At 36.4% G+C, this 13,517-nt stretch overlaps 1 protein-coding gene across 2 annotated transcripts in view; it reads left to right on the top strand.

Annotated features, from left to right (window-relative positions):
- UNC13C (unc-13 homolog C) overlaps nt 1-13,517 on the top strand; it is a 546,797-nt gene that overhangs the window by 178,590 nt on the left and 354,690 nt on the right. The window contains exons 4-6 of one of the 2 annotated variants that reach the window (XM_055319980.1): nt 6,679-6,757; nt 8,079-8,084; nt 9,224-9,295. In XM_055319980.1, coding sequence (XP_055175955.1) covers nt 6,679-6,757; nt 8,079-8,084; nt 9,224-9,295 — 157 coding nt within the window. The remainder of the gene's footprint in view (nt 1-6,678; nt 6,758-8,078; nt 8,085-9,223; nt 9,296-13,517) is intronic. The other variant, XM_055319979.1, reaches the window with a different exon arrangement.

Here is a 13,517-nt window from a genome sequence, read left to right as displayed (position 1 = left end):
TAGTAACAAATATTTCCCTTTGAATCCACAGAGCTGCTGATAAGCCCACCAAAGAGGCCAGGAGCCATGATTTCCCTCTCTCCTGCTCCACTAACTCCCCAGCTCCTCCCCCCAAGGATTCCTGATGTTGAGCTTACATAGAGGTGCAGTTATTTGAAATGGGGAGGAGGTACCTTAAAAGGCCATGAGTGTCACACTCAAATTTTACTTAAGAGAGATAACTGTGAGCCTGTGCCACTCAGCAAGGAGGCCAGTACCAGTAGAGGAAATAGCGAAGTAGAAACAGATGAGCAGGGGAAAAAAAAAAAAAGAAGAAAGAAAGAAACAGATGAGCGGAGAACCAGTGTGAGGTCCCTGGGAATCTACAAAGGCATTCAGAATGACTGGAATGAGAAAGTAGAGGGAGAAGTTAGAGGAGATAAGACCAAAGGGGCAATCATACCTTACTAAATTGGAAAGGAATTTGTTCTATATCTTGTAAGCAATAAGAGATGTTGAATATGAAAATGATTTCTTTAGATTTGTATTCTAGAAAAAAAAAACTGTTGGCAATTAAAAAAAATGGGCTGGCAAAAAAAATCTAAGAGATTAGCAAAAATAGTAAGGCCTGGAATAGAGCACTATCAGTGTGGGGGTTCAGAAAGGAGATGCTGACTGAAAGTGCTATATTTTATCAATTCTACAACATATGTTTTTATGAATTATAATATATCAAGATGCATTTAATCAATGGTGTCTTAAAAACATTGGTAACCAAGCGGCAATTATAAGAGTTTCATTGTCTATACATTTATAAGCTTGGTTAAAATTGTCCTGGGAGAGTGTTGTAATTTTGTTGTTATTGCTGATGTTATAGGGTGGACAATTGCATTTTCTTAACATTCTAGTCCAGAAGAAAATTAGGATGATTTGAGGAAGGGTAGGAGTCCTGTTTATCTCCTTTGAAGCTTTTGGTGAGGTTGAAAGCTGACCAACATGAGTATCTGCAGCAGAGCTGCCTACTTCTTGGAATAAAAGAAATAATAATGAAGCACTATTTTAATGCTATATCACTGTTGCTCTTGATGGCTTAAAATACAGTAATTTGGGCAAAGTCCAAGACATTGACAATTCTGGTTTGAAAAGTAATTCTAAGAAGCTGGACTCTAAATGAGAAACTTAAGGAATAACAATTTATTTTGTTGATATTTTTCTTTTCACATACAGAAAAATATAATTGATATGACAAATCTATGCCATAGAGGAAGTAAGTTAAAGGGAGCTTTTTGAATAAATACATAATTTAAATTCTACTTGCTAAAAAAGTAGTGTCAGAGATTAATTTGACTCCCCCCCTATATAAATATATAATACTGTATCTTATAACAGATGGTGTGTTAATTGTGATGAAATATAGAATAAAAAAATCTTTAGGAATTGGTGATTAATTGGATGTGGGGAGTGAATCATCCACTTACACAGACACAAATACTCATTCAGTGTTGACAATAATAAAAAGGTGAAAGAAAAAAAAAAGGAATATCCTGAATAATATATCCTAATAAGGAGCAGTGAGTTATTAAAGGTATAATGATCATCAGGAAAATTGTTAAAATGTGTGTAAAATATAGAACAGCAAAAAAAAAAAAAAACAAAGTAAATTATTGTATGTTTACCATTAAGTAACTAAATAAATACAGAGCTGTTTTTAAGTCTGAAAGAGAAGACAGCTGTATTACAGGAGAGGGATTTAAAATGATTCATTATTAATCTTTTACATTGCCTTAGTGTTCCATAATGCTAAAAAAGATTAATTACATAGCCTTGCTCAATAATTGTCTTTGAAACAGAAATAAACAGAAGTGCTGTGATTTGTTTCTTTAGGCTTATAGTCTTCAATTAATTTAACAACTCCTTTGCATATAAAGAGTCTACTAATTTTCTGATTTCTAATGGATATAAGCTAGACTATGAATATTGCCAATTAACCATCAACCACCCCCATGTGGAAACAGCACAACTTTATCCCATAATCAGAAAGTAGTACCTTTGGAAAATCTGTTTGACAGTTTCCACATGATATTCTTGGTGCCTTCTCAGTTCTTTTTCAATCAATATATATTCAGTATGTTATCAGACCAATTTTGAATTAAGATAATTATTAATATATATAAAAATCAGCTCTTACCTTTTCTACCTTAGATATCAGATTCTTTAACAATTATAGAATATATATATTTCTTAGATAATTTGTATTGTTTGTTCTGTAACAAGAGGGATAACTGAATCTGAGTCAATGTATACAGCAATATACTTTCATATCTCCAGTTCTGTTAAACTTGGTAAACTCTTTATTTACACAAAGAACTAAGAAAACTGTGAAAAATATTGACTATGTAATATAAAACAAATACTGAATTAGAATGCATCACAATTTATGAAATTTAATCCTTTTTTTTTTTTTTTTTTAGTTTTATTGTTTAAGTAGGCTCCATGCCCAGCATGGAACCCAACATGGGACTTGAACTCAAAACCCTGAGACCAAGACCTGGGCTGAGATCAAGAGTCAGATGCTTAGCGGCATCTGGGTGTCTCAATCCATTAAGCATCTGCCTTCAGCTCTGGTCATGATTATGGAATCCTAAGATGATCCCCATGTCGTGTTGGGCTCCCTGTGTAACAGGGAGTCTGCTTCTCCCTCTGCTCCTCCCCCTGTTCATGTTCTCTCTATCATTCTCTTCAAATAAATGAATAACGTGTTAAAAGAAAGAAAAAAAAAACTAATGCTTAATGGACTGAACTACTGAGACACCCCCATTTTCTCAACTTTATATGGTGATTGACTCTCCCGATATATCCATAGACCTGATATTTTCATTCCATTTGTAATTCCTATAGTCTAAAAGCCTCCTGAATAGTTGAAGAGGGGCTGTTAGGGGAAGATTGGAACTATTTTGTACAATAATACAGGGTTTCTGATATGAGGATAATACTGTCTTGAAATACAGTGAAAACAGTTCAAATAGTAGTAACAACTCTAGATCAACTGGGATAGACCTTTTATATCTTCCTAAAAAAAATGCATATGCATATGTGCATGTATGTGTATATATACATATAAGAAATGTGGGCTTTAGGGTAACAATGTCCTTCAGTTGAACTCAAACTCTGTCATAGATTTCTAGGCCTGGATAAGCTGATGAACTTTTGTTTCATTAAAACTGAAATAAGATTAATTGTAAGCCTCAGTTCATATTATTGCTGTAAATATGGATAATCCAATCATGGAAGCAGTAGTAGGAAATGATAAGTCCTAGAGCTTGGGTTCAAATCCAGAGACTGCTATCTATGATTTAGACAGTAATTGTGGGAATGATTCTAAACAATCCTTTCATCCATTTCCTCCTCAAATAATTATAACTATACTTTATTGATTTTTTTGAGAATAAAATGAGAAATATATGTAAAAGTTGGCTATAAATGTTAGCATTACATCTGGCTCCTGGTAAACACCACATAAATATTAAATATTGTTACCTAGTTTGCAGTTTATGGTTAGCAACAGCTTTTAGTCACATCAGCTATTCTGAAAAGGGCTGAAATCAGACTGCTTCTTCCCTAAAATCAGATCTCACTTTCAGAGTTTGTCTGTGGTTTCCTGTCTTGATGACTCCCCCTGAGCTCTTCACCATTGAGGCTAGGTATTTTCTAGATTTTAACTGATCTCTTTGAACTTGGCTTCTTGCCTAGAAAGTCAGTGATTTATTTATATATTGATACTTCTAGTCTTCACCATCTTTAAATTAAAATCTCCCATATGTCTCTTGGTTAGGAACACTTTGAATAAATATTACAAAAATGTTTTACATTTGTATGGAGCTTTATAGTGTTTACCATGCACTTCTCCACTCTTGAGGTAAGGCCATTAGGGAAGCCATTTCTTTCTCTCTTTTCTTTTTTTTTTTCTAAGACTCAGATTTGCAATAAAAGTTTTACTATTACTTGATGAATAAGGAAATAAAGGTATATGTTTATACAAATGTCTTATAGTAATAATGTAAAGATAAAACTAAGGAAACACAACATGATTTTGAGCACTTTTAAGGCTGTAAAGATTAAGAGAACATTTTTATTGCATTTCAATTTTACAAATTACAAAATATGGGTTTGATGAAATTAATGACAAACTCAGGACAGAGATAAATTTTGGATTTGTGTCTTCTAAGTTGGGCTCATTATTTTATAATGCTGAGGTTTGGCCTGGGTCCTTGGCTATCTCTGTTCTGATGAGACAAGCAAAGGAGTGACGTATAAGACCCAAGAAAATAAGTGTGTGTGACTGATTCCTGAATTTGTGAGTATATAAGTTTGCTCAAAATTCTAGATGCTATTGGGAATTTGAATTTAATTCTGTGAGAAGGAAAACAAATCATTTAGTGAGGAAAAGCACACAGCCCACCTATATATTAGATTTTATAGTTTGTAAATTACTTTCTCAATCATTATCTCAATTGAATATGTATCTTTACATAGTTATTAAAGTCACATTGTTTAGCAGTCAAGACATTTCAGAACACTAGAAGGCAGCTAGTTAGTATGACTGCCATGTAGTGTGGTAAAAAAACATTTATTAATTACACTTTATGTCATTATTAATTCTCTTCACAGGGGGCAGAAAATAGAAACTACTTAGATTCAGAGCCTTAGATTGGAGTAAATGAAACTCAAAAGATTCTTCTAGAAATGTACTTACACAACCCTTTTCCCATGAATTTGATGTTTGGAATATGACAGAGTGAAGCATTTATTACTGTAATTGATTCTCACTCTCTTATTTTTTTAAATAAGATTTTGTTTGTTCATTTATGAGATATGGAGAAAGAGGGAGGCAGAGGGAGAAGCAGGCTCCCCACGGAGCAGGGAACCCGATGCAGGACTCAATCTGAGGACTCTGGGATCATGACCTGAGCCACAGGCAGAAACTTAACCAACGGAGCCACCCAGATACCCAATCCTCACTTTCAAACATAGAAGTTACAACATTAATATTTATCAACATTCTATCCTTATTAATATTTTGCTTTTATTATTATTTCACATGAGTTGTATGAGTGAATTATTTCAAGATGATCAAGCTAGTGATTGATACAACTAGAAGTATTAGAGTTAAGACTATGGCTACTAAGAAAAATCCAATAAGGAAAAATGTTCCCTTTATTAAGCTAAGTAGCAGGAGAAAAGAGGCCATCTCTGTGTCAGAGAAAAACTGGCCTGTGAGATGCTGACAACATATTCTCGGCTGTTGCAGTCTGCTGTAGCAGAGGTGCCTAGATAACACTCAGGCCTCTCAGTTGAGTGTACCTGCTGAAAAAAGTTGACTCTAAGCTAAAGTTAAGCAGGAGTTTTGTAGGTCGAGTGAGCGTAGGAGAAGTGGTCATCAGTGACTTGAGCATCTTTTTAGTTGTATAACCAAACCTACCTTAGATGGAACAAAAATCAAATTCAATGTATTAAACTTATTTTAATAAAGATGAATCTATTTTAAGATTATTTTAAATTGCAAAAATGGCAATGCTTAGTATAAAAAAAACATTGACTATTACCAAATTTAGAACAGTGAGAATCTTCCCTTTTTCTTCTACCCATTATCACTCCATAAAGGTAACTCTAGTTATCGATTTAATGAATATCTTTCTAGATATTTTCTGTGCATATATAAACACATGCACATGATATATTAAACTTACCAATATGCAAACTTGCTTTTCTCACTTAATGCACTGTGAATGTTTTTCATCTATTCACATATGTATTTAATTCATTCACTTTATTATGTTCTTCCCATTGGACAATATAACTCATTCAATAAACATTTAGGTTACCTAGCTTTTATTGCTATTATAAAAAGAAATATTGGGGTGTCTGGGTGGCTCAGTTAAGCATCTGCCTTCAGCTCAGGTCATGATCCCAGGGTCCTGGGTTTGAGCCCCTGATGGAGCCCCACATCCATTAGGCTCCCTGGTTATCAGGGAGTCCTCTTCTCCTTCTTCCTCTGCCTGCCACTCCCTGTCTATGCTCTCTGTGTCAAATAAATTAATAAAGACTCTTAAAAATGCCATAGCGAATATCCTTGTACAAGAAATTAATCTCTTGTTGCCATTTCTCCTTAGAATAAGTTCAGGTGGGTAAAAATTCTGGTATAAGGGTTACTACAAATATTTTAAATGCAGCTATGGCTCTATGCAGCTACCACTTTGGGGTTTAAATGCGAAGAGGCAACACATCCAAAAAGAATGATATTTTTACAAATACATGTTTTTTGTTTTGTTTTGTTTTGTTTTTACTGTTGCAGATCAAACTTCCACCGTTAATGGTTTAGTTCTATTTCTTCCTGGAGATACAAAATTTCATATAACAATTTTATCTTCTCTGTGATAATGACAGGAAAACTGTTTCAAACCAGCCCAGGTATATTTTGAAGTTTCAGTGTATAGAACTATGTAGGAATACAAGTGATCACTTTGGTAGCTAGTTTTCCGCCTCTTCACTGGGTAAGGTCCTAGAGGCTTGAATCTTTCCTATTGTGAACCAGTTGAAATGGTATACATTTAATCTTTTTCACAGTGTTTTTACCATGAGCAGGAGATTTTTTTCTTAAAGTCTGGTTTCCATTGAAATCATTCCTGTTTTTCCTTTTAGGGCCGGACGAGGACTTTACGGAATTGACAGTATGCCAGATCTCCGCAGGAAGAAAACTTTGCCTATTGTACGAGATGTGGTAAGTCACTCCTGGTTAATTCTCTTTGATTGCATGTGTCACCTTTTTCTTCATTAGATATCATTTTGGCCTTCATATTAAGTGCCTTGCCTGTATTTCATAGAATAAAATATATAAGAAACTGGATTATACCAAGTATTGCACTTATCATTTCTTTAAAATCTATTAGTTGAATGAAATAACTGTAACCTTCTGACAGCTTTTTTTTTTTTTTTAAAGTGTTCTCCCCTCTACCAAAGTCCCTGTGGAGCTTAAACTTATGACCCCAAACCAAGAGTTGCAGGCCCTACTGACCACCCAGACAGGCACCTCTTAACAGCATTTTATGTTGTTGAAATTACAAACAGTTAAAACCGCAAAAAGTCACACACCTCACACAGCATGCCAAGTGAGCTGCTGCAATTGGGCTTTGTGTGTACAATGTTGCAAATGACCACAATTTTAATACATGCTTTGAGTCTTTTTTTTTTAATTTTTATTTATTTATGATAGTCACAGAGAGAGAGAGAGGCGGAGACACAGGCAGAGGGAGAAGCAGGCTCCATGCACCAGAAGCCCAATGTGGGATTCGATCCCGGGTCTCCAGGATCGCGCCCTGGGCCAAAGGCAGGCGCCAAACCGCTGCGCCACCCAGGGATCCCACACTTTGAGTCTTGATCTGAACTTCCTCACCTTAAAGCAGTGAATTTTCTACTTTAAAAAGCAGCACATAATATTAACCAATTATTTATTAAGATCTAATTACATTAAAAAGTGATTCAACTATCTTGTGGCTCCCAAGTTATCAAAACCTTTATGAAGCCTACACATAACTTTCAGTAATTCAAATTCTCCTATAACAAAATATGCTGGGGACCACCTACAGATAAAAAGAATTGATAGTGATCTGCATTAGGTTATAAAAATAAATAGCCTATCAGCATGAAACAAAGTGTTTTCTATTATCTAAATTGTCTTCACATTTTTTTCTGGAGGCATATTCTTAGTGGTTTATGACATGAAAATATGTTTTATCTAAGAGAAATAGAAATTTCCCTTTCAGCAACAATGTACACAGTTTTTTATATCAGCAATTTTTAATTTTACAATGGAAACTGTCATCCGAAAACCATCACGGTGGTTTTAAATTAGGAAGGTTAAAACCTTGATTGGAAAGATCTTATACTGAAAAGCATGACATGTCCGAACAGCTCATATTTCTGCCATTGTAAAGTGACATTATTTTAAAGTGTTAGGTTTATTTTAACATCATTTTGCTCTTTTCTCACCTTTCTTATGTCTAATTATTTACATTTTGTTTCCTCTGACTTGGAATCTTCAGGCCATGGTAAGTGATTTTCAATTTAATATTTTCCATACTTCTCAGTATTTACTGCACTTATTCTTGAGATAAAAGAGGGCAAGATGGGGAAATAAAAAGAAAATAGGAATAAGGAATAAGAAATTTGGTTTCTGCAGGAATTTACAATCTAGTTCAGTTCTGAAAGATACACCAAATTATATATACAACAGATGCCAGTACAGACTAAAATAGAATTCAGATATAATTTTAAGGATAATAGGTGTCAGAGTTGGAAGATAATCTTGGATGAGTCCTTGGAGGTAAGCCCTCAAAAGGTTTACATAGTAGAGATGGAGATGGGTGGACATTGACTTTCTCAGAATAGTGCTGAATTTTTATCTGAGTTTATGGCTTTGTAGCTCCAAAAAGAAACATTGAAGCCCAGGTACATAATTCTACTATGACTTCCCTTTGCTCCTAATGGGATAACATATTGAGCATTCCCATATAAAACTTCTGATTTCCAAAGTTCTCTACAGCACTGCTGAGTGCATTATAGCACACACATTTCAGGTAGGAGCAATGTAATGGTTCTGTTTTATAGTAGGGAAACTAAAGAGACTTGACTTTTAATTAATCACCAAAATTATCAGTGTTGAGATTGGAAAACCAATCTGGCTATAATGGTTTTCATCTATAAAACGAATAGTTAGAAAAATAACCCGGTTAGATATGAAAGAATATTCTGAGGAACTGTGAACAACTCAAGGATCATCTAACATGACTTTTGTATCAGTGACATCGCACAGACCATCTGGCTCTGTACCAGTGGCTATGTTTTATAAAGGAATGTTCATATGTTTTTCCTTGGGGAAAAGCAAAGTTATAGAAGCCTCTTGCTAGCCTAGAAACCTACGGGTGATCATTTTGCCTTGCTGAGCCTCAGTTTTGTCATCTGCAAACTGTAGGGATTGGGTTCAGTGATACATGGGGACTTTTTTCATTTTTGATGTTCTATGATTCCACATTTTGGATGAACTAGCTGACTACTGAAAATAGCCGATCTCTATTGACTAAAGAAAAACTAATTATAGTTTGCATTCTTACATTTTCATGTGCTGCTGAGCAATATATTCATGGCAGCCACCTCACATGCCAATAACTCCTAATTCTGTTAATTTTAGACTTTGGCTGCCCGGAAATCTGGACTCTCCCTGGCTATGGTGATTAGGACATCACTAAACAATGAGGAACTGGTAGGTGCAGAGTCAATGACTACGTATTGTTCATAGTCCAGGGGAAAATGATTCTGCTTAAGCCACTCAGTTGTAATATTGATTCCGAAGTTCCAGAAATAACTAGGAATATGGGGAGGGTATGACGTCAACAAATTTCCTCAGGGCCTTAGTTTCACTATCATACAGATTCTCCTCTGCTGATCAAATATGCATGTGCCTATCCATTTTTATAAATGCTATTCCATCCTCACACGGTTTATCTGTAATTCCCCCCCTGAAAAAAATCTTGCTACCTTTTTTTGTATGGTTCAAGTTTTGCCTCCTTTATGAGGCTGTCCCGAACATCTTCCTCCTCTTCTGACTGAATATTTTGTTTCCTCCTCTGGGCTTTTGTAGCGTTTAATCATGACCTCTATAGTGTAATATGGCAAGAATGAAGGTTGCTTGGGGTGAGTCGCATCTGTACGCTAAACTAGCATTGTTATATCTAGCAAGTTATCTAACTTCCTTGAGTCTGATTTTCCTTCATCTGTAAATTGAGTTAATAAGACAAGTTATTAAGGGAGTGGAAATGTGTTTAACCCTTGGCATAGCTTAGAGTATAGTAAAAAAAAATGCAAGCTGCTGATTTTATTATTTTTGTAAGCTATTTTATTATTTTGCATAAATCTTTCCTTTATTTTTTTGGATATTTTTTATTGGAGTTCGATTTGCCAACATATAGCATATCACCCAGTGCTCATCCCGTCAAGTGCCCCCCTCAGTGCTCGTCACCAAGTCACCCCAACCCCCCACCCACCTCCCTTTCCACTACCCCTTGTTCATTTCCCAGAGTTAGGAGTCTCTTGTGTTCTGTCACCCTCACTGATATTTCTCACTCATTTTCTCCCCTTTCCCCTTTAATCCCTTTCACTATTTTTTATATTCCATGAATGAATGAGACCATATAATGTTTGTCCTCCTCCGATTGACTTATTTCACTCAGCATAATACCCTCCAGTTCCATTCACATTGAAGCAAATGGTGGGTATTCGTCATTTCTTTTTTTCTTTTTTTTTGTATTCATCATTTCTATGGCTGAGTAATACTCCATTGTATACACAGACCACATCTTCTTTATCCATTCATCTTTCCATGGACACTGAGGCTCCTTCCACAGTTTGGCTATTGTGGACATTGTTGCTATAAACATCGGGGTGCAGGTGTCCCGGCATTTCACTGCATCTGTATCTTTGGGGTAAATCCCCAGCAGTGCAATTGCTGGGTTGTAGGGCAGATCTATTTTTAACTCTTTGAGGAACCTCCACTCAGTTTTCCAGAGTGGCTGCACCAGTTCACATTCCCACCAACAGTGCAAGAGGGTTTCCCTTTCTCCGCATCCTCTCCAACATTTGTTGTCTCCTGTCTTTTTAATGTTCCCCATTCTCACTGGTGTGAGGTGGTATCTCATTGTGGTTTTGATTTGTATTTCCCTGATGGCCAGTGATGCGGAGCATTTTCTCATGTGCTTGTTGGCCATGTCTATGTCTTCTTTGGTGAAATTTCTGTTCATGTCTTTTGCCAATTTAATGATTGGATTGTTTGTTTCTTTGCTGTTGAGTTTAATAAGTTCTTTGGATACTAGCCCTTTATCTGATATGTCATTTGCAAATATCTTCTCCCATTCTATAGATTGTCTTTTAGTTTTGTTGACTGTTTCTTTTGCTGTGCAGAAGCTTTTAATCTTGATTAAGTTCCAATAGTTCATTTTTGCTTTTGTTTCCCTTGCCTTCATAGGTGTATCTTGCAAGAGGTTGCTGTGGCCAAGTTCAGAAATGGTGTTGCCTGTCTTCTCCTCTAGGATTTTGATGGATTCTTGTCTCACATTTAGATCTTTCATCCATTTTGAGTTTATCTTTGTGTTTGGTGTAAGAGAATGGTCTAGTTTCATTCTTCTGCATGTGGCTGTCCAGTTTTCCCAGCACCATTTTTGAAAAGACTGTCCTTTTTCCAGCGGATAGTCTTTCCTGCTTTGTCGAATATTAATCGACCATAGAGTTGAGGGCCCATTTCTGGGTTCTCTATTGTGTTCCCTTGATCTATGTGTCTGTTTTGTGCCAGTCCCACACTGTCTTGATGATCACAGCTTTGTAGTACAACTTGAAATCCAGCTCTGGTTTTCTTTTTCAATATTCCCCTGGCTATTCGGGGTCTTTTCTGATTCCACACAAATCTTAAGATGATTTGTTCCAACTCTCTGAAGAAAGTCCATGGTATTTTGATAGGGATTGCATTGAATGTGTAAATTTCCCTGGGGGCATTGACATTTTCACAATATTAATTCTTCCAATCCATGAGCATGGAATATTTTTCCATCTCTTTGTGTCTTCCTCAATTTCTTTCAGAAGTGTTCTGTAGTTTTTAGGGTGTAGATCCTTTACCTCTTTTTTTTATTTTTTTAAATTTTTATTTATTTATGATAGTCACACACACACAGAGAGAGAGAGAGAGAGAGAGAGAGAGAGAGGCAGAGACACAGGCAGAGGGAGAAGCAGGCTCCATGCACCGGGAGCCCGACATGGGATTCCATCCCGGGTCTCCAGGATCGCACCCTGGGCCAAAGGCAGGCGCCAAACCGCTGCACCACCCAGGGATCCCTCCTTTACCTCTTTGTAAACCTTTCCTTTAGATGCTAATATTCTTAAGGGTAGCACTGTATCTTTGTTGTTCTTGTGAAATACTTTGATCCCTATTGCTTAGTACAAGGTCTGGCATGAGATAGATACTTTGTAAATTCTTGTTGAATGAAAGACCCAACATGATTAGAAAATACAAGTAGGCTGCAAATATCTAGGTCAGGGATTCTTAAATTCGGCTCATTAGAATCACCTGTGGAAGCTTTAAACCATGCAGATGCCTGGGTCTCACTCCCAGTGATTCTGATTTAACTGGCTTCAGATGTGGTCTGGGTATAAGGGGTTTTTAAAAAACTATTCGGCAATTCTGATGTGCAATGGATGTTGTGACCGGGTAACTCCTTCCTGCCCAGCCAGTCTACTGTAGTTTGGATATAAGAAAAATTAAACATCCTCTGGTGTAAGAGAAAGCACCATATTGCTTGCTGAATCTTGAAGTATCTAGTCTTTTGTTTTTGAAGGGGTAATCAAGATTGAGGGTTTTTATCATTAAACTCATATTATTCCTTCTTTCAAAAAAATTTAAAATATGGTATTTGGTCTGAAGTACAAATTTTTATTCCTATGAAAGTTTATAGGAAAGAGAGAAATTAGAAGAGCTACTCCACTCTCTGAGGTCCTGACTGGGGAGCACACCCTCACTTTATGGTTAAATTAGTTATTGATCTACTTTTCATCCACTTAAAAATACATTGTATTTCTTCAGTTTCAGAAGACCTATGTAAAAGACTTTTCTGTGTGGGTGTTGGGTGGATGAAAGGAGTCCATCAGCTCCCTCTCAAATTCCTAAAGCCCATTTCCCTGGGGCCCATGTCTCAAAAAGTAAATGAAATATGACTTCTACACAACAGGCGTATCAAATGTCACCCTTGACAAGCTGTCACATTAAGTCATTACATGGGCAACTAACATAAATGCTGAAGCAAATAATTTCCACTTTACCGTGCTGAAAGTCTTCCTAGGCACCCTCAATGTGAAAGCATGAAATATGTGTCTTTACCTGAAGGAAAACAGCTTGGCCATGTGGAAAATATCAAACAGTAACACATCTGTTTTAATTAAAGAGATGTATGGTAAAAAGTTCAGTCAGCTCTTCCAAGGCAGGAAAGGGCTCTAAAGTCTGATGTAGGGTGACAGTGGGTTAGCCAGAACCACCCCCGTTGACACAATGTGAGCCGTGGGTGAAGCACTGCCATGTGCCCCCATCCATCACCAATTCTACTTCACCCATAGGGAGCTATTGGGGCTGATCAGAAATCTCAGTCTAAAAAGCCCTTAAGGACCATAATTGCTGAACATTTCTATCTGGCCTAGTAACACAAGAAAGAATAATAATCTGGTGTCCATAGATCACAATAGTAGTGTGCCTGACACTATATTATCCAGTTTTGTGCTTGATTTCATAGAGTGATAGTTTCCTAGGTATAGCCCCAACAGTGGGGCAATCCAAGTAAAACCGTTCAATAACTCAAATATTAATTGAGTGTCTACTATGTGTCAGGCGTTGTCGCAGATTCTGGAAATGAGACAGTGAACAACTAGCTATAAACCCGTGCCATCATGAG

This window comes from Nyctereutes procyonoides, unplaced genomic scaffold (genome assembly GCF_905146905.1).
Source record: "Nyctereutes procyonoides isolate TBG_1078 unplaced genomic scaffold, NYPRO_anot_genome, whole genome shotgun sequence".
Taxonomy (NCBI): Eukaryota; Metazoa; Chordata; class Mammalia; order Carnivora; family Canidae; genus Nyctereutes; species Nyctereutes procyonoides.
The sequence above is the reverse complement of the archived record's forward strand: the minus strand, read 5'-3'. Positions and strand labels throughout refer to the sequence as shown.